The sequence below is a fragment of the Canis lupus genome, chromosome 36 (assembly GCF_011100685.1).
Source record: "Canis lupus familiaris isolate Mischka breed German Shepherd chromosome 36, alternate assembly UU_Cfam_GSD_1.0, whole genome shotgun sequence".
Classification (NCBI taxonomy): Eukaryota; Metazoa; Chordata; class Mammalia; order Carnivora; family Canidae; genus Canis; species Canis lupus.
Window position 1 is genome coordinate 8,007,186 of NC_049257.1, and position 20,615 is coordinate 8,027,800.

The 20,615-nt window shown below is 40.3% G+C and overlaps 2 protein-coding genes across 5 annotated transcripts in view; one reads left to right on the plus strand and one right to left on the minus strand.

The window, feature by feature from the left end:
• IFIH1 (interferon induced with helicase C domain 1) overlaps positions 1 to 18,515 on the minus strand; it is a 58,176-nt gene extending 39,661 nt beyond the window's left edge. The window contains exons 1-3 of the mRNA XM_038584667.1: positions 17,994 to 18,515; positions 8,425 to 8,593; positions 3,919 to 4,065 (exon numbers count right to left, since the gene is read on the minus strand). Of these exons, the coding sequence (XP_038440595.1) occupies positions 3,919 to 4,065; positions 8,425 to 8,593; positions 17,994 to 18,449 (772 nt within the window). The 5' untranslated portion in view covers positions 18,450 to 18,515. The remainder of the gene's footprint in view (positions 1 to 3,918; positions 4,066 to 8,424; positions 8,594 to 17,993) is intronic.
• Positions 18,516 to 18,922: 407 nt separating this feature from the next.
• Positions 18,923 to 20,615, plus strand: part of GCA (grancalcin) — a 53,821-nt gene continuing 52,128 nt past the window's right edge. For 2 of the 4 annotated variants that reach the window (XM_038584670.1, XM_038584673.1), the window contains exons 1-2: positions 18,923 to 19,004; positions 19,209 to 19,327. The gene's annotated coding sequence lies outside the window, so the exon portion shown is untranslated. Of the gene's footprint in view, positions 19,005 to 19,051; positions 19,328 to 19,437; positions 19,591 to 20,615 lie in introns of those variants that run through there. The other 2 variants (XM_038584671.1, XM_038584672.1) reach the window with 2 other exon arrangements.

Genomic DNA, 20,615 nt, shown 5'->3' on the forward strand with positions numbered 1-20,615 from the left:
GCAAAATCCTTCTACTGTAAATTTTTGCAACAAGAACTTCAATCAAAAGAACACCAGTAACTTTCTTGGGCTAATGGTACTTTACAAGTTATTTATATCCGTGATTCTTAGTTCTGGAGAACAATAAGAAAAGACAAACACTTGGAGTGAACCATAGGATATCTCGGCAGTGGTGTCTAAGACCTAAAGCAAAGGAACTACATTTTAATAAATAAGTTACCCTGTGTTACTGTTCTGAAAAAGAGCCAGAAGGGATTGGCTTCTGACTGGATCCCAAGTCTACAGAGAAGTCCAGACATGGAGAGGTCATTAAAGTCTGTGAATTGAGTGGGGTCCTCATATCACTGTACAGTGTACATACTTTCGCATGTTCTCAGACTAGTACGTATTTTAATAGGCTGTACTTGCATTTACTGTATGACGGTTACTAGCACTTACTGTGCAGCTATACACAGACTGCTGTTTGACTGACATACCCATCAGTTGAAAACTCCATCGGAGGGGCACTGGGTGGCTCAATGGTTGATCATCTGCCTTTGGCTCAGGTCATGATCCTGGGGTCCTGGGATCCTGGGATCAAGTCCCACAGCAAGCTCCCTGCAAGGAGCCTGCTTCTCCCTCTGCCTGTGTCTCTGCCTCTCTCTGTGTGTCTCTCATGAATAAATAAAATAAAATCTTTTTAAAAAAAGAAGAAGAAAAAAAAACTCTGTGGGAGCAAGAAGCCATCTCTGTTACGTTTGTTCACTGTACCTGCGGTACTGAACAGTGCATGTCTGGCATGTAGTATTTAAAGAAATATTTGCTCAATGAAAGAATTGCAAGGGACAGAGGGCAAATGAGAGGGAGGAAGGGAGGGAACACAAGAGAAAAAAAGAAACTTTTCTACTCTTCAAGTTCATTATTAAGATCCAGATTTTTTTTTCACAACAGGAAACTTTGTTTTACACTAACCAGTAAGAAAATAGAAAATTTTAAAAGTTTTGCCTTTAATTTTGTTCACTTTGAGACTCAAAATCCTCCGGAGATACATAAACTACAGGCTGACAAGATGCGTTGCTGGCAACCCTTGATAAAAAAACAAACAAACAAACAAACAAACAAAAAAACTCTCATTTGAGATACAGGATCATCTGCCAATCTCAGTCCTGTTTTCGATTCTTTCTAGGGTGGATTTAGAAAATAGTCAGTATCCCACAGAGACGTCAGGTACCCTACTAAGGAAGTTTATTAAAATGTGAGATATCCACATTCAGAAAATAGATTTTGACATTCTTGTAAGATTATGGTTTCTGAAAGAAAGCACAGCTGCTCAAACGAAAAAAAAAAAAGAAAAAAGTCCTCTGGAATTCAGGTTTTTGCTATTCTATATATTAAACCTCATTAGTTAAAGTGTGGTCCAGGACCAGCAGTACAGCATCATCTGGGAGCATGTGAGAAAGGCATAGATTTCAGCCCCCACACAGGACCTACTGAATCAGAACGCATTTCAGTAAGACCCACTCCTCCCAATGATTCATAAACACAGCAAAGCAGCAGAAGCATTGCATTAAAAAAATAAATAAATGAAGCTCAAGCCTGAATAGCAGGCAAACTATAAACCATATTGGTGCTATTTATGACAAAGGATTGCTATCCTATATATTTAGATAGTTCACATAAAACAGCAAGAATAATATAAATACCCTAATAGAAAAACAGATAGACAATTAGAAACAACAAAAAGAATAAGCTTATTAAAAGGTTTTCCATTAGGAATAAAAAAACTCAAATTTAAGTAGCAAAATACCAAATTGGCAAAGTTTTGAAAAAAAAAAAGATATTTTGTAGAAATACCTGTTCTCTCTTATACTGTTAATTCGACATTAAGTATGAAATGTCTTAAGATTGTAAACATCATTTGATCCAGAAGTTCCAATTATGTAATGTGTTTTTTTTTAAAGATTTTATTTATTTATTCATGAGAGACACAGAAAGAGAGTCAGAGACACAGGCAGAGGGAGAAGCCGGCTCCATGCAAGGAGCCCAATGTGGGACTCGATCCTGGGACTCTGGGATCACGCCCTGAGCCGAAGGCAGATGCTTCACTGCTGGGCCACCCAGGCATCCCATAATATGATTTTAAGAATTAAATTGAAACATAGATATGAAAGGAGTTATCATGATGTAGAAATTTTTAAACATCCTAAATATTTAACAACTGATTTATTAATTATAAAGCATCCACTGAATGGAACTATTATTAAGTCATTAAAACCGTACTATAGAGGCGCCTGGGTGGCTCTGTCAGTTGTGATCCTGAAGTCCTGGGATCAAGCCCCATGTCAGGATCCCTGCTCTGAGGGGAGTCTGCTTCTCCCTCTGTCTGTCACCCCACTCATATTCTCTCTCCCTCTCTCTTTCTCTCAAATAAATAAATAAATAATAAGATCTTAAGAAAAAATAAATAAAAACCATACTATAGAAGAATATCTAACTAACACAGGAGAAATGCCACTTTGTATAAACATCCACTTAGGCAAAAAGATCACAAGGACAGATACACAACTGCTAAGAGTAATATATATACATTGTGGGAGGATGGGTGACTTTTTCTTTATAGGTTTTCATATTTTCCAAATTTCCTGCAATGCAGCTACATTACTTTTCTGAGTAGAAAACAGTAGACTTTGGGAGTGCCTGACTGACTCAGTCAGTGGACCATGTGACTCTTGATCTTAGGGTTGTGAGTTCAAGCCCCACCTTGGAGGTAGAGATTACTTAAAAAAAGAAAAAAAGGAGAAAATAAAAGAATAAATTTTGCAGTGGTATGATAGAGTCAGCTTATCTAGGTTCCCAAAAGCCAACTGTTAAAATTTCAGGAATTTGTGAGCAGGTTGTTAAGCACAGACATTTAAAAAATAAAGTTATATAAATTTACAATTAAAGTATATGAAAGCAAAGGTAATGAATACTTAAACTCATCCCTTCCTAATCGTGTTTCTGGATTTCACTATTATCTATGACGTTGAGGCTATTTATGCCCATGTATCTGTATGGTGGAAATGCTAACACAATGGTGAGCTAGTGCCTGTCTCCTCCCAACCCAGGGACATTAGGTTGGAGGCTTGTCATTGGCTTTAGGGGGGATATTTGCATGGTGAAGGCCGGCAAATGCTACAAATCAGGACTTCCCTTCTTCTCCCCAGAGAGTTACTTCTTAAACATTTACTAGCACACCACACATGTTTAAAAATTATTTCTTTTAAATGACAATTTCTGGTGAAAATAGAATTTGGCCCTTTGGTGGGGAGAAGGGATGAGAGGAGTTCCCTATCAAGAGCAGATTAGGGAGGAGAATGTAATTAAATTAGCTTGATCCTTCCAGGAACATTTCGTATCAAAAAAGGTGGCCCTCGTGGTAAATAGTTCTCTCACCAATTAGTTACTGCAAATCAAGCCAACCCCAGTTTAACACTTGTCATCGTCCTTCCTACAGCTTTGCGTTTGGTCTCTACAACCCAGCTGAACCTCTCTGAGACATCCCAGTCTATAAAATAAAGGAAAAGATAATGAATGGCCTTTTTAATTCTCAGAGCTTTGGATGAATCAAACTCATAGATTTGAAAGTACCTTGAAAACTATGAAATATATATGCTATAATACTTACCACATCACAAAGACCATGAATATCTTATCAAGTAAAATTAGAACCAAAGGTGTTCATGCTCATATTCATAACATATTAATATTGCATTAGTTTTGAAAACATTTTAGCCACAAAGAATTATGGCTATATGATTTTAATAAAAAGCACACAAAACCCCAAGGCCCAAATTTCCTCCCCGTGTTTAACAGATCCTGATGTCATCAATGCACCAATTGATTTTCCTGGAAGTAGTAATTAGGAAAATATGTAAAATATGTGCAGGTTCCAAATACCTGAAACTACAGAAGAATCCAGCAAAGATGATTCCAGTGAATTATTTTCCATGTCCCAGCCCTCTTTCTCTGGACTTGGCTGACTCATAGCTAAAAGAGCTGCCGCTTTAACTTCAGGGCCATCTTCTTGTGATAAATTCTCAGTCTCTGTGAATAATGCATTAGAATGTAAATAACAGTGCAATATAAGTCTTATAGAGTCTGCATACCTGCAATTGCTATTTTGAAAATGAAACAGGGGGTCCTAATAGACATTTACTGAATATATTGAATATATTACAAATGCTTCAGAATCCTAAACAGAATGTAAATTGTATGGTTAATGCAAGTTTTTATACAATATAAATAGCTGTTGTTATTTTGAAAACCAAGTGGAGGTTCCTAGTAGAAATTTGCCTGAATAGGATTTATACTTTAACATTTTGAGATGCTAGGAACATATTTTTTGTTATGATATGGTACTTCTATTTTTAATATGGACACTGAGCAATTCTTTTGTAATGATTAAATTTAATCTAAAAAGACATTCTAAGAAGTATCATGGTAATCTCAAAAAATGTCTGATGATTTCCTATCTGACCATTACTGGTAGGAAGTAAGACACTTATTTAATGGCACAAAGTTCTATTTAAGGCTGAATTATGAAAATGCAAATTTGGTGTTGGTTTTTCTTTAGCTTGCGCTCTTGCCATTTTGTTCCCTCGCTGTGCGTTCTACATGAGATGTACATATGCTTTAATGTCAGCCTAAATTCATGTATTTTGAATATCTGGAGATTTTTTAGGAATTCAATAAAATATTCTGTATCCTTCCTACTCCTTCCCTCCATGTCTCCTATCAGCATTTCTTCCTTCAGCCAATATGTATCGACTGTTTTCTTAAGGGACTATGTAGGTTACAAAGAAAAACAAGAGTTCTGTCCTCCTGAAACTACAATCTATCAGAGAAGACTGAGTCTATAAAGAAAATTTCTGAAAGTATCATTTGAGATTGACCCATCTTAAAGAATAAAGGGCAAGTATGTCCTGTGTATGGAGAATGCCCCAAAGACAATTGTTGGGAGTTTAGACTCTGTTGTTGGTTAAGATGATTTGACCGTGTTTGCAGGTACACATTCAATGTGTTTGGGGTTTGTAATCATGATAATTCATTTATTTTGTAGCTTATCATATAAGGGCTATGCAAATGTTGAATTATATAATCCTCAAAAACAGCCTTAGGTAATAGGTGACAGTATTTTCCCTACTTCATGGAGGAGTAAACTGAGGCACAGAGAGTGCAAGTACCTGCTCAAAGTTATGCCTCTGGGGAAGTAAGAGAGCCAGCATTCAGTAAGTATCAGGATCCGGAGCCTTGGCTCCTGTATCAGCTAGTTCAGGCCGCAGTAGCAAAAGATTAAAGATGGAATGAGTTCACAAGAGAATTTTATTTTCTCCTGGTGCTGGAGATTGGAAGTCCAAGATCAGTGTGCCTGCAAGGCTGGTGTCTGGTAAGAGCTCTGTCCTAGGTGGCAGAAGGCCATCTTCTCACTGTGTCCTCACACAATGAAGAGAGAGACAGAGATCTCTTCCTCTTCTTCTAAAGCCATAGTCCTATCAGATTAGGCCTCACCCTTCCAACCTCATTTCTCCTAAATGACCTCCTTGGACCCCTATTCCCATAAGCAGTCACATTTGAGATTAGGGCTTCAACATATGAATTTTGGGGAAACACAAGTTAGTCCATACTATGTATGGACTTGTTCCGAACCACAAGAATAATCACAGCTAACTTTATTCTGGTCATTAAGACCTACCAGAAAAATGCTTCAATTCCCATGAAAAGATGTACAGTTCAGCAGACAAAATTTAAATCCTAACTCCTCTGATTGGGTTTCCCGAGGAAATGAAAAAGTAAGCCCTATTTTTTGGAATGAGTTGGTCAGGAGCAACCTGCCTGTTGCAGGTAGGGGTGATAGGAGAGTACACGGATGCTGCCCCAGCCAAGGATTGCAGTTTTCCCTCCAATCCTCAAAGGAAGCTCAGAGACGCCTTTCCACTCTGCTCCCTGCCCTCATAGAAGCCCTCATATCTGGGTCAACACCCATCATCACTCACTTTGGAAGAAGGAAGGAGAAGCCTCAACCATGAGAGGACCAGAGAGGAGGATGGATACTTGGTGCCACTTTTTTTCTTTTCACAAGGCCTTCTCCGCTTTTATAAAGTGTTTGGCCTTGGCAAGGCAGGATGTGTGCGTGGGGTGGGACAATATGGATAAACTAGTCCCTAGCCATTCGGAAACGGACACATGAAGACCTAATAATAACACATATTTATGGCATACAGTAAAGAAAGTGAAGAGGAAAGCATGAGAGTATCAGATGTACGTGATGAGGTGTGTTACAGTGTAGGTATTACCTGGGATTTACTATATTTACTTGACCTTCATTGCTCTTGTTCAAAGAATTATAATTTTTAAAATTACATTAAACTTCTAGGGATGCCTGGGTGGCTCAGTGGTTGAGAGTTTGCCTTCGGCTCAGGGCGTGATCCCAGAGTCCCAGGCTCGAGTCCCCCATCAGGCTCCCTGCATAGAGCCTGCTTCTCCCTCTCCCTGTGTCTCTGTCTCTGTCTCTCTCTCTCTCATGAATAAATAAATAAATAAAATCTTAAAAAAAAAAAAAACTTCTAGGGGTGCCTGCATGGCTCAGTTGGCTGAGGGTCAGACTATTGATCTTGGCTCAGGTCTTAATCTCACTGATGGTGAGCTGGAGCTCTGCATTGGGCATCATGCCCAGCATGGAGCCTACTAAAACAAATAAAACTTCTAACAAAGCACCTTGTGAAGAGGAACTTAAAAATATTTCAGAAAGAGGGGTGCCTGTGTGGCTCAGTGGGTTGAGTGACTCTTGGTTTTTGCTCAGGTCATGATCAGTCCTGGGATTCAGTTGTGAAGAGCTCTGTGCACAACATGGAGTTGGCTTGTCCCTCTACCTTCCTCAGGCCCCTGCCCTACACCCCCCACCCTCCCCCACTCACGCACACACACTGTCTCTCTCAAATAAATAAAAATCTTTTAAAAAGTATATGTTGTAGAAGAAAATATGACCAAACATGTTGTCTATATCAAGAGAATCTTGAACACACTTTGGAGCAGATCTTCTAGACTCCATCCTAAACAAGTAGTGCCACCATACACAACTGTAAAATGGGTAGGTACTCTTGAATTTGAGGGACAGAAATGACAAAGTCTTGTGACCTGAAAGACTACCTTTCTAATGTCCCTTGATACACTGAGGCCAAAATTTCCCAGGGAACAACAACAATAAAAAAATCTAGACTGCAGCCATTTTTCTCTCTGAAATTTAAGTCCTTGAATATTTGTCATGGATGGAAATGGTCTCATGAGGTCCTGAAAGGGAACTCACCATAGTTGGCTGTGTGTGTGTGTGTGTGTGTGTGTGTCTCTCTGTGTGTGTGTGTGTATATATATATATATATATATATATATATGCAGATATATGTGTGTGTGTATTTCTAACTACTGGGCAAAATTAAGCATTTCATAAATAATTTAGAATAAAAACATAATGTGCTATTTAATAATTTAGTAACTGTTTTTATTTTGCACAAGCATCTTAGAAAAGTGTTTACTGTGTATCTTATTCCATTAGAAAGTGGTATGTCACAATGTGGACTTTGTATGTCTCATTCAAGTCTGCAGCGCTTGCAACAATGTGTGTGGTACTCGATACATGTTCCTTGAACAAATGACTGGGTGAATAGAAAAAGTGGAGTAAATTTGAAGTGATTGTAATTTCTTTAAATTATTCATCACCAATTAACTTTTAATTTGTCTTACATATGATATTTTTGAAACCATAGATACAGACCCTGAAAAGAAAATTAGAGGGCAGTTTATATTAGATTTACAAGTAATATATGTACAAGGGCTCTAAAATTTTGCTTTTATTATTATAATTGAAGGATCAAAAAAAAAAAACTTCACAGGAAGTAATATTGAGATATGTTGATAATTACAGATCCTCTTTCAAACATTTAAAAAATTCCTTAAAAATTGATATAGATGACTAGCAGCACAGCTGTAATAACCACTAAAATATTTTCTTCTAATTTATTGGCTATATAGCCAATGTATAAATTATTTTGATAAAAATTTTAGGTAATCATCTTGTTTTCAATATAAGATGGGCAGCGGAAAGAATGTTAAACTAAAGGGGTCAGCCGCCAATATTCTAGCCCAGTTTTCTGGGTTTTGTGATTTTTTGGTAAGTTCATCTTTTTTTTTTTTTTTTTTTTTTTTTTTTTTTTAAGTTCATCTTTTCCTAAGCGATAGTTTCCTCATTTGGGAAGGGGTAAAAAACACACATGATATCCCTAATCGCTTCCAATTTTGAAATTTTGGTTCTAAATATCTTAGTGTTTGGCATTGTGTCTACACACAATTCACTTCATTTCAATCACTAGGCAAAATGAACAAACTCTTTTTTAGTAGAATTAGATATACCTTCTTTGCTTTCAAAGCAAGTTGTGCCTGTTAGCTCTTGGACAAGGGCATAGTTCTCCGTTTGATTCAGAACAGTCAGAAATAAAGAAAACCAGTTTTCTTTCTGCACGATCCTTTTCAGAAGCTCTCTTACACCTGATTGATTTCCATTGTTTTCAGCAGCAGAGATCTGTTTTAAGAGAAAGGCAGAATTAAAAAAGATCACACATCTTCTGAACAGTTTTAAGCAGGAACTAGCCTTTAAAAAAAATCAGCAATCAAGGGTAAGATTAGTCAAGGCTTATATTCAACCACTAAAGAAAAGAACAATGTCACTTGTAGCAATTCTGGATTGTAGGGGAAAGCAACCCTGTGGGCCAAGCCCCCTTTTAAAAATGCACAGTTTTTTAAAGCCACCAAGATATTAAAAAGTGACACTTAGGAAATAAATGCTCTACTTTGGTCATTCTGAATAAGGGTGCAAGAGAAAGTGTCTTTAATTTCTAGTTCTGTTATGTCTATTTGCATCAATCTCTTTGTGTATCTAGCACTTGCTATTTCTTTTTAACCAATGGAATCTATAAATAGGAAGCCAAATATTTCTTACCTGACTTCTCTTTCTTGACTATCACTATGAAGTAATTACTATTATAAGATTTATAAGATTATATTCTTGCCCACCTCTCATATGTTGGCAAATCGAACTCCAATAAAAAAAATACAAAAAAAAAAAAAAAAAGAAGGAAGATTTATATTCTTGCTTACTTGGTATTTGTAATAGGTATTAATGACTATAATATTTTCTTAAATTTCTGTTTATTTAATATTATAAGACAAATTTATTTCTACATATATTTCTTAAAGTATGGGGCAAAATTATTTCTATGTGCATTCATTACAACTTTTAGTCTTCCTTTTAGTTATCTTTTAGCTTAAACTAGCAAATCTTTTTAAGTGTGGATCATTTGTGTGATCATTATCACGGTGCACTGCCCAGTTCTTAATACAGCACCAAACAGTTGGAGAAAAGATTAATACAAGCCACATTTAGACCAGAAAGAAATTAGACAGGGCATCATCAGCCTGCTGTGCCTTTGGGAAAGCACTGTATCTCTCTGGGCCTCAGCTTCTGCATGTGCAAAATGAGGCAACTGAAAAGAAAAATTGGGGCTTTTCAATCTTACTTGCATATTAGACACATCAGGGAGCTTTATTTTTTTAAAGATTTTATTTATTTATTCATGAGAGACCCAGAGAGAGAGGCAGAGACATACACAGAGGGAGAAGCAGGCTCCTTGTAGGAGCCTGATATAGGACTCGATCCCAGGCCCCCGGGACCATGACCTGAGCCGAAGGCAGATGCTCAACCTCTGAGCCACCCAGGTGTCCCCCTACCCTTTTTTTTTTAAACCTGGGGAGCTTTAAAAACACTCATGTCTGGGATCTACTCCCAAAGATTCTGACTTATTTTGTCTGTGTTGGGAAGCCAGAATATTGTTTAAGGATTTCATGATTCTAATCAGCAGCTAAGATGAAAAATAATGACTTACCTACTCTCGAAGGTCCTTCTGAACATCTGTCCACCTTCTACATCTATAATCTGGGTTGACTAGCTAGATTAATTGTTTCTTATTAAATTTGTGTATTTTTTAGTCCTATAATATCCTATAACTTTTTAGTGTCAGGTACGTGTTTGCCTTTTTGGAACAGCGTCCAACACAAATTTAGTGTTAGTTATTATTATGGATAACCAAAGATAGGATCTACCTGTGTAAACACTTCACCAGTGAGCATCACTTAGTATAGAAGTACGCAGCATGATTTCTACCCAGTAGGTATGTTTGTCTTAGATAATACTTAATAATGTTATTAGAAAGGCTTTTCATATATTAACCCAGAAACCCTGAAGAAGGAACCAGTATCAACCCACTTTGCAGATCAGAAATCCAAGGCCCAGAGCATTCCAGTTACTTCCCTGATGCCACAAAGCTAGTAAATGGCAGACGCAAAATTTCATCCCAGTCAATTGACTTCAGAGGCCAAACACTGCCTTCTTGAGCTATAATTAGAACTACTAATTGTCTCCAATTTTAAGCACATTTTCTAGCAAGAAGTAGGTAGGATGACAATCAGACTTAATAAAATTTAGGTGACTTCAGTCCATCTCCCTGAAAGCATTTTCTAGCAGATTCTTGCTCATTCCTACCTTTTGTCCAACTTTACTAATCTCCTAATGGAAACTTTTTGTCCTCTCTGGTGTTTGTAACTTTATTATTATCTGCTAACTTAAATCATAGTTGCTACAGATGTTAAGTAAGACTGGTTTGAGTACCTTTTTCAAATTCAACCATTTCTAGTTTTAATCACCTCACTCTTTAATCACCTTTAAATCCACCTGACAGAAGTAATCAAAAAGCATTTCTCTGGGATCCCTGGGTGGCGCAGTGGTTTGGCGCCTGCCTTTGGCCCAGGGCGCGATCCTGGAGACCCAGGATCGAATCCCACATCAGGCTCCCGGTGCATGGAGCCTGCTTCTCCCTCTGCCTATGTCTCTGCCTCTCTCTCTCTCTGTGACTATCATAAATAAATAAAAATTAAAAAAAAAAAACAAAAAAAACCAAAAAGCATTTCTCTAAAAAGAGTAAGCACTGTAATGAATATTCTCACTAAAAACCTAATTATATTATGGGCACAACATTTTCTTCTACTATCAGTCAGTTAGGTTGATTTTCACTGCAGAATTACATTAGCCAAGTTTGCTATGTCCTTATTGAGTTCAGGCATTTGAGGATCATTGTATGATTATTTCCTATGAGTATTTTTATTATTTGAACAGTGGAACTATATATAACACTTGTGCAATTTTAGCAGCTTCATCAAGATTCTGACTTTTAAATAAGTCTTCTGAGCTTGTTTGTTTGTTTTTGTTTTTTACTTAATCTGTTGTCCTAAAACCTACTGAAGACATTAGATTCCAATGTCAAACTTGATTATGGAAATTCTTGAGACTATTCAGGCTTGAGACTTCCAACAGAACACCTAATGATATTCTCATTCATGTTCCTCTCCTACTGAACTATTTCTCTGAATGTGCAGTTTAAAGTATCTAAGATACACTGTTAATTTATGTAATACAAAATAAATATGAATTTGTGGGTAATATAATTAGATGCTTTCACATTCTAAATACTTTGATTTATAAGTTTTCTTTCCAATAGAAATCAGTACGGAAAACACTGAACTTTCCATTAAATTTTGGTTGCCACCAAAATTGTTTGATAAAAATGTTTTCTCTCCTTCATAAAAGCCTTATATAATTATTTAAATATAATGGTGATTTTTTTTTTAACACAGCAGAGCTCAGCTTTCATACCAGTAAACCAGGAAGCAAAACTCATGTTAAAAACAAAGAATTTCTAAAACCTAGTTCCCCATGAAAAGTTAATGTGTTTCTAAATGAATATGTATCATCTTTTGATGGACACCGAGGCCCCTTCCACAGTTTGGCTATTGTGGACATTGCTGCTAGAAACATCGGGATGCAGGTGTCCTGGCGTTTCACTGCATCTGTATCTTTGGGAAAAATCCCCAGCAGTGCAATTGCTGGGTCATAGGGCAGATCTATTTTTAACTCCACACAGTTTTCCAGAGTGGCTGCACCAGTTCACATTCCCACCAACAGTGCAGGAGGGTTCCCCTTTCTCCGCATCCTCTCCAACATTTGTGGTTTCCTGCCTTGTTAATTTTCCCCATTCTCACTGGTGTGAGGTGGTATCTCATTGTGGTTTTGATTTGTATTTCCCTGATGGCAAGTGATGCGGAGCATTTCTTCATGTGCTTGTTGGCCATGTCTATGTCTTCCTCTGTGAGATTTCTGTTCATGTCTTTTGCCCATTTCATGATTGGATTGTTTGTTTCTTTGGTGTTGAGTTTAATAAATTCTTTATACATCTTGGAAACTAGCCCTTTATCTGATACGTCACTTGCAAATATCTTCTCCCATTCTGTAGGTTGTCTTTGAGTTTTGTTGATGGTATCTTTTGCTGTACAAAAGCTTCTTATCTTGATGAAGTACCAATAGTTCATTTTTGCTTTTGTTTCTTTTGCCTTCATGGATGAATCTTGCAAGAAGCAACTGTGGCCAAGTTCAAAAAGGGTGTTGCCTGTGTTCTCCTCTAGGATTTTGATGGAATCTTGTCTCACATTAAGATCTTTCATCCATTTTGAGTTCATCTTTGTGTATGGTGAAAGAGAGTGGTCTAGTTTCATTCTTCTGCGGATGTCCAATTTTCCCAGCACCATTTATTGAAAAGACTGTCTTTTTTTCCAGTGGATAGTCTTTCCTCCTTTGTCGAATATTAGTTGACCATAAAGTTGAGGGTCCACTTCTGGGTTCTCTATTCTGTTCCCTTGATCTATGTGTCTGTTTTTGTGCCGGTACCACACGGTCTTGATGACCACAGCTTTGTAGTACAACCTGAAATCTGGCATTGTGATGTCCTCAGCTATGGTTTTCTTTTTTAAAATTCCCCTGGCTATTCGGGGTCTTTTCTGATTCCACACAAATCTTAAAATAATTTGTTCCAACTCTCTGAAGAAAGTCCATGGTATTTTGATAGGGACTGCATTAAACGTGTAAATTGTCCTGGGTAACACTGACATTTTCACAATATTAATTCTGCCAATCCATGAGCATGGAATATTTTTCCATCTCTTTGTGTCTTCCTCAATTTCTTTCAGAAGTGTTCTATAGTTTTTAGGGTATAGATCTTTTACCTCTTTGGTTAGGTTTATTCCTAGGTATCTTATGCTTTTGGGTGCAATTGTAAATGGGACTGACTCCTTAATTTCTCTTTCTTCAGTCTCCTTGTTAGTGTATAGAAATGCTACTGACCTCCGGGCTTTGATTGTGTATCCTGCCCCACTGCCAAATTGCTGTATGAGTTCTAGCAATCTTGGGGTGGAGTCTTTTGGGTTTTCTATGTAGAGTATCATGTCATTGGCGAAGAGGGAGAGTTTGACTTCTTCTTTGCCAATTTGAATGCCTTTTATTTCTTTTTGTTGTCTGATTGCTGAGGCTAGGACTTCTAGTACTATGATGAATGGATAAAGAAGATGTGGTCTATGTATACAATGGAATATTACTCAGCTATTAGAAACGACAAATACCCACCATTTGCTTCGGCATGGATGGAACTGGAGGGTACTATGCTGAGTGAAATAAGTCAATCAGAGAAGGACAAACATTATATGGTCTCATTCATTTGGGGAATATAAAAAATAGTGAAAGGGAATAAAGGGGAAAGGAGAAAAAATGAGTGGGAAATATCAGAAAGGGAGACAGAACATGAAAGACTCCTAATTCTGGGAAACGAACCAGGGGTGGTGGAAGCGGAGGTGGGCGGGAGGTAGGGGTGACTGGGTGACGGGCACTGAGGTGGGCACTTGATGGGATGAGCACTGGGTGTTATTCTATATGTTGGCAAATTGAACACCAATAAAAATAAATTTATAAAAAAAAAATAAATGAATATGTATCATCATTACATTGACATAGCTAATTTCTTGCTAGTATTTTTTCTTGCTAATAAAATTCTCACATATACCAATTTACCTGGCAATACAATGAGCTGGGGGAGACTGACTCAGGTTCTCAACTTCATGTAAGGACAAATGGACTTGGTTTCTAGCTGGACTGAGCATAGTACTTCTGGTTCTCCTACATAAATGAAAGGTATATGGAGTCTTCCTGGACTCTGCATGTTTAATGCTTTGAACTGGCCAGGACAGAAATACGCACCTTTCTTCAGCTGTTCACACTGATAATAAGACACTATGGAAATGTTTATATGGTCTCCTCTTTTCCAGAGTTCATGGCTATCTAAGTCAATGGAGGTGCCGAGAGGTCACTAAGCATCCTAAAATTAAAGCAGGTCAGTACAGGAGCAGCCCCTTTCTATTAGGGAACATTACATTATAGTGATCTATAAAGTGATTCTTTTTTTTTTTTAATTTTATTTACTTATTCATGAGACACACACACACACACAAAGAGAGAGAGAGAGAGAGAGAGAGAGAGGCAGAGACACAGGCAGAGGGAGAAACAGGCTCCATGCAGAAGCCCAACGTGGGACTCGATCCCGGGACTCCACAATCACACCCTGGGCCAAACGCAGACGCCAAACCACTGAGCCACCCAGGAATCCCCTATAAATCGATTCTTATATTTATTGTTGACTCTCCAGTATTTACAACAGTACCTTGCATACGCTAGACTTTATTTATTGGAATAAAGAATACTGATCAATGCTACAACTAAGCTCCATGAAACCACAGACAGTATTGGCATTTATTATCCAGTCTTTTCACCACTGGCATGGCATCTGCCACAAGATGTCACTCCATAAATTTAAACCAAATGAATAAATAACCAATCCCTTAAATAAATTTTGGGTACTTACTGGACACAAAACTAAATCTAGGGTCATTTCTGGAGTCTCTGATGTATGAGGGTTCCAGAGATGGACATGAGACCCATAAACTAAAATGACAGAACAAGTAGAAAATGTCTACCAGAAAACAGGAAAATAATTAAAATATTTTTTAGAAGTCTTGACTTCTTAGTCAAATATTACTTTAGGCTGTCAGAAAAGCAAGTCTGAAGATCTTATGTCCATCATCCATTCATTTTCAAATGCCTGGGAAGGTAATTCATGACATGATTTGTTCTCATCCCTTATCCCAGACAACTTTTTGTAAATAAATTCAATCGATCAGTTATTACTCATTAATAACCAGTTCTATACCTAGTCCTGGCTGGGTTTCTAAAGATGGGAGACATAGTTTTTCCTTGAAATCACAGTTTAATCCAGGGGCATTAAGCATACTCAATGTGGTTGATTTACCTAAATCTCTGAAACTTTAAATTCACAAGAAAATGTAACCAAATGAATAATGATAAAATTCATCATCGTCATCACATCAAAACAACTATTATTATTATTTATTGTGAAGCTTTTTCATAGACATGATTTCTCATTTGTATTCATTAACGTACCATGAATGAGAGGAGACATTATGTCCATTTTCATGGGTAAATTTAGGATCAAGGAATTTACATAAATTGACCCAAAGTAACACATAGAGTAAGAAACATGGTTCTCAAACCCAGGTTTTCCCATTCCAAATTCTCATGTTTTTCCCCAGAGTACTCTTTGCTATTTTGAGATAAATATTTATCAATGACTCTTGTATCAATATAGATTCTTCTAAACCTAGTACTTCCTTCCCACTGTCTCCAATAGCTTATTTTGCCATTGTCTTTGAGAGCTTTGTTGACACATGCAAAACGATGTGTAGACAGGATTCTAGAGTCTCACGGAGACACTATTCCTCCTCAGAAAGCTTCAAATGCATAGCTCCTCCATCTTTCAGAGCCTCTTTTGAAATATAAATCTGAGGGAGAGTTTGGGTTGCTTTGGCTTTAACTGATACCCAGTACATAAATGTCCCTTTACTCTACATCTTCTTTGTGTCAAATCCCTTGCATTACTGCTAGCTGCCTCCAAGCTTGCCAGAATCAAGAACTTGGATAAAATCTAGCTGGCAGAGATTCAATCCAGGCAAGACAAAAGTGATGCTGATAGGCAGAAGTATTTAGAGTAAATAAGGAGAAGTGCTGTTTCGCTGGCAATCGGGACATCATACCCACCAAACATAAACAGCTTTGTGGTGTTACTGGACTCTGTTGCTTCTGGACTTCCTAACAGCTACTGTGGCTGGAAATGCCATCTTCCATCTCCAGCTGGCTTGAAGGCTGCATACTGTCTTCCAAATTAAGTTTCTGCCACAGTGATGTACACATTTGTCATATCCAGCTGGACTACTATAATGCGTTCTAGCTGGTTCTCAATACACAAAACTACATAAACGTTACAGACAACAGTGCAAAGTAATTTACTTGTTGGGAAAACCAGCCATCAAAATTAGATGCATGCTTGGGTCTTTGGACAGGCCCATGGCTGTCAAGTCTACAAGGAGTATTAACTTTAGTCATTAAAGACCAAGTTACATCACAGGCTAATGTGAGGCCAACCAATGTCCAGAACTTTGTTATGAAGAAACAAACAACGGATGGAAAGAAAGAAAGAAAGAAAGAAAGAAAGAAAGAAAGAAAGAAAGAAGAAGAAAGAAAATGTCAGAATCATAGCATGTTAGACAAAGCCTTTGACTTACTCATGGGTTTATATGCCTACATGCCTTTCAAAATAAGATTTTTATTTACTTACAATTTGGAGCAAGTCATGTTCAAATAGGTCAGCATTTCTATACTTCATAGTACATCCTTGTTCATTAAGAAACAATGAACAATGAAACTTTACATTAGGGATGCCTGGGTGGCTCAGTGGTTGAGCGTCTGCCTTTGGCTCAGGTCATGATCCTGGGATCCAGGATCGAGTCTCACATCGGGCTCCCTGTGAGGAGCCTGCTTCTCCCTCTGCCTATGTCTCTGCCTCTCTCTCTCTCATCTATGTCTCTCATGAATAAATAAATAAATCTTTTTTTTAAAAAAAGAAACATTACATTAAGTGTAAAGTGCCCTGTAAAATCTACCCTGTCAAAATACCATCTAAAAAATCCACTACTCCTTTGCTAATATGGAAAACTGCAATTGGGAGCATGTTTTTTCAATGAATTATCTGCAAGTTTTAATTCTCAGAGAATCTTGTAAGTTTGGTTAAAGAAAAAGAAAGTGTGCGTGTGTGTGTGTGTGTGTGTGTGCATGCGTTATGTAATTTCTCCACTTGGACCAAGATCAAATGGCATAATGTATAATGTAGGCCAGAGATTGGCAGGTTGTTTTCTGTGAAGCCCAGATAATAAATACTGTAAGCTTTGTGGCTGTCTGGTGTCTCCTTAACTGCTCCGAAAGCGCTGAAGCAGTTAGAGTATGTAAATGAATGAGCGCGGCTCTGTTCCCATAAAACTTTCTTTATGAGCACTGACAGTTGAAAAATCGAAACCCACTCTTAGTTTATGGGCCTGTAAAACCCAGTAACACTCTGGACCTACTCAGCCCGCGGGTCAGGGTTTGCGGACACCAGTTGTATGGAACTATACAAAGTAAGACGTCAAATGTCACCCCACCAGGATCCGAATCCCTAGGTCCGCCACTGCTTTCCTGGGACACCTGGGCAAGTTATGTGACCCACCTCAGTTTCCTCATCTGTAAAACAAAGTTAACGACCTTAAAAATCTTAATGGATCGTTGGGAGCGTGAACCCCGGGAGCAGGTTTTGCCAACGATACGAAGCGTCTATAGTAGGTGCTCAACAAATGCTACCTGTCAGCAGGCCGCACTATGTCGCAGCGGACGCCTCTTCGGCTTATCTTAGTGGAAGGATCAGAGAAAGAGCTTTTCTTTCGTACTTGCACCCTCAAAAGTATATTTTTAAGTGCCTAACCGCTGTCCCCTCCAGAAGGGAGGGAACCTGACTCACCCAGGGATGTCAGGGGCCGCTCGGGGTGGGGCGAGCCAGGGAAGGGGCCCCCCAGGTGCAACCCCTGCCTCCGCCCGAACTGCCACCTACCCGGTCTCTGTCCTCATCGGTCAGCAGCTTCTTCTCCACGCACTTGTCCAAGACGTCTTTGACCAGAAGCCTGTCCACCAGCGTGGGCTGCAGGAGGTTCAGCAGCTGCAGGCACTGGTCGTGGGCGTTCTCGGCGGACGGCGAGGGCAGGTCGGCGAGCTCGGGGTTCAGGTAGCGCGAGGCCAGGACGCTGCCCGCGCTCTGAAGGGCCACCAGGACCTGGCGGGTCCAGCCGGGGGGCCAGGCTCCCTTCTCCAGGGTGCTCAGCAGCAGCTCGGCCGCCTGCAGGTTCCCGGCGTTGGCCGCCTTCCTCTGAATCTGCTCCTTCACCTCCTCGGGCAGGAAGTTCAGGTAGTCCAGGACCGGCTCCACCTGGATGTACGTTTTCACCCGCGCCCTGAAGCACGACAGGAGATGGCGGAAGCTCTGGTCCGCGGAGGGGCGGCCGCTCCACATCCTCGCTCGGCCCCGCGGGGACGGTCTCGCGGGCTGCCCGACGGCGGGCTCCCGGCTGCTCCCCGGGGCCGGGGGCGGGGGGAGGGGGGCCCGGCTGGGCCGCACCTGCGCGGGTGGGGGGGGGCGGGGGGCCCGGCTCGGCCGCACCTGCGCGGGGGGCGCTGCGGGGGGCGCTGCGGGCGGGGGGCTCCGTGCTCCGGGCTCCGTGCTCCGGGCTCGGGCTCCGGGCTCCGACTGCGCGGCTGCTGGCGGCGGCGGCGGGCGGCGGGGGCGGGGAGGCCGCGCCCCGCAGGGCAGCCCCGGGACTTGGCGGACTCCGGTTTCTGTTTCGATTCTCCGCGGCGCCCTCGGCCTTCCCCAGACGGGCCCGCGGGCGGGAGCGTCCGCAGGTCTCGGGGCAGGGCAGTCCGGGGGGCGGGGACCTGGCCCTCCCCGCAGGCCCGCCCGAGCCCCGACCCCTGCCCCGCTGTCCCCGCGCCCCGCTGCCGGCTCCGGGGGGCTCGGGGCGGGCTTGACCGCGCGGGGTCCGGGGCTTCCCTTAGCGGGGGCAGACAGGTGAGTCCCCCCTCCCCCCCTCCTCCCCCCCTCCGCCCAGGTAAGTCGGGTGCAGGGGGAGCGAATAAGGCTAAGGCGTCGGTCCAGACGTGCGTGAACCCAGAGCCCCTTTGCGCTAGAAGGAACCTGCTCTTCCCCGTGGGAATCTGGGCCTGAGAACACGAGTGGAACAATGACCTGTCGCGGTTTGTTTGATTGCCTGAGGCCCAAAGCGCAGTGTTCGTGTGGCTTCGCCCAGGGCCTGGTGACAGACGCAGAGGGACTTGAACCACCGACTCAGCTTAACGGGAAGCCAAGAAGGAAGGTTTTCCATCTCCCAGCCTGTAAGTTCCCCATATTCTTTAATATGCAACTTTCCTTTAATAAAACAAAACAAAATCCCCAACAACTTATTTTTGATATAGCTGCCATTCTTTTCTTGGATTCAATACAGAAAGTTTTGGCTGAAGCAGTGAGGAACTTAATTAGCAACTAATGTACCAACTTGTAGTAAACATCAACATTTGTCTATGTCATGAGGGAAAAGAAAAAAAGACACCCACACTGAAAAATGGCAGTTTTGGTTCAGAACAGAAGCCACATAAAAGTGAGTTCTTCAGGTTGCTACTCATATTTTGCAGCCCTGGGGGACCGTGGGTGGTAGTGTGTATGCTTCACGATGGGAACCTCATGGTCTAGAACTCTGTGGAGGATGGAGGGGTCACTTAAGCCGTTAAAAAGACACGTAGGAAAAGTAATCTGTTGGCAAAGTACGTTCAATGAAGTTTAGATAGGACAGGGAAGCCTGGTGGTGCTTTGGATAAGAGAAATACAGCGCCCTTGTTTCTATCATACACAAGAAGTATTCAGCTGAGCTCTTGAGAGCATGTTGTCTTATTTTATGCTCTAATTACACTCCGTAGCTAAGCCTTTTAAACTTCCCTATAGGATGGTAAGCTCCTTGAAGAAAGGGCATATGTACACAGTGACCGGTACAATACAAACAGTAGGTCCTCCCAGTAGGTCCTTGTGGATCACCACCAATGGGAGTTTTGTATGCCTTGACCTTACCGGCTGATCTAATGCAAGCATATAATGAAAGTTACTCAAGTGAAATAAAACTTTGGCCTTGCAGATGGACATGCTTTAGGTCATTCTTTTCTGTTCCTTCATAAAACACTACTGTGTATTTACTTAATTTGGGGAGATAACCTTGTACCTAAAAAAAGAGATCAGGGGTCCCCGGGGTGCTCAGTCGGTTAAGTGTCTTCCTCTTGACTTCAGTTCGGGTCATGATCTCATGGGTTGTGAGATCCAGGGTCAAAAGTAGAAGCTCACATGTTTAGTGTTCAGATTTATTCATGCAATCATTTAAAACTATTTATTGAGTACCTGTAATATGATCAGTGCTACTCTTGTGTAGTTAATAAAACTGAACAAAGCTTTATGAGCTTACAGTCTAATGGGAGTGGGAAGACAGATACCAAATACTAGGCAATGTGCCAGTTGAGAACAAATGCTATGAGGACTATGATAAGATCCATTCCTAAGTATTTTGTTGCTTTTGGTGCTGTCGTAAATAGGATAGTTTTATTTCTTTTTCTGATAATTTGTTGTTAGTGTATACAAATG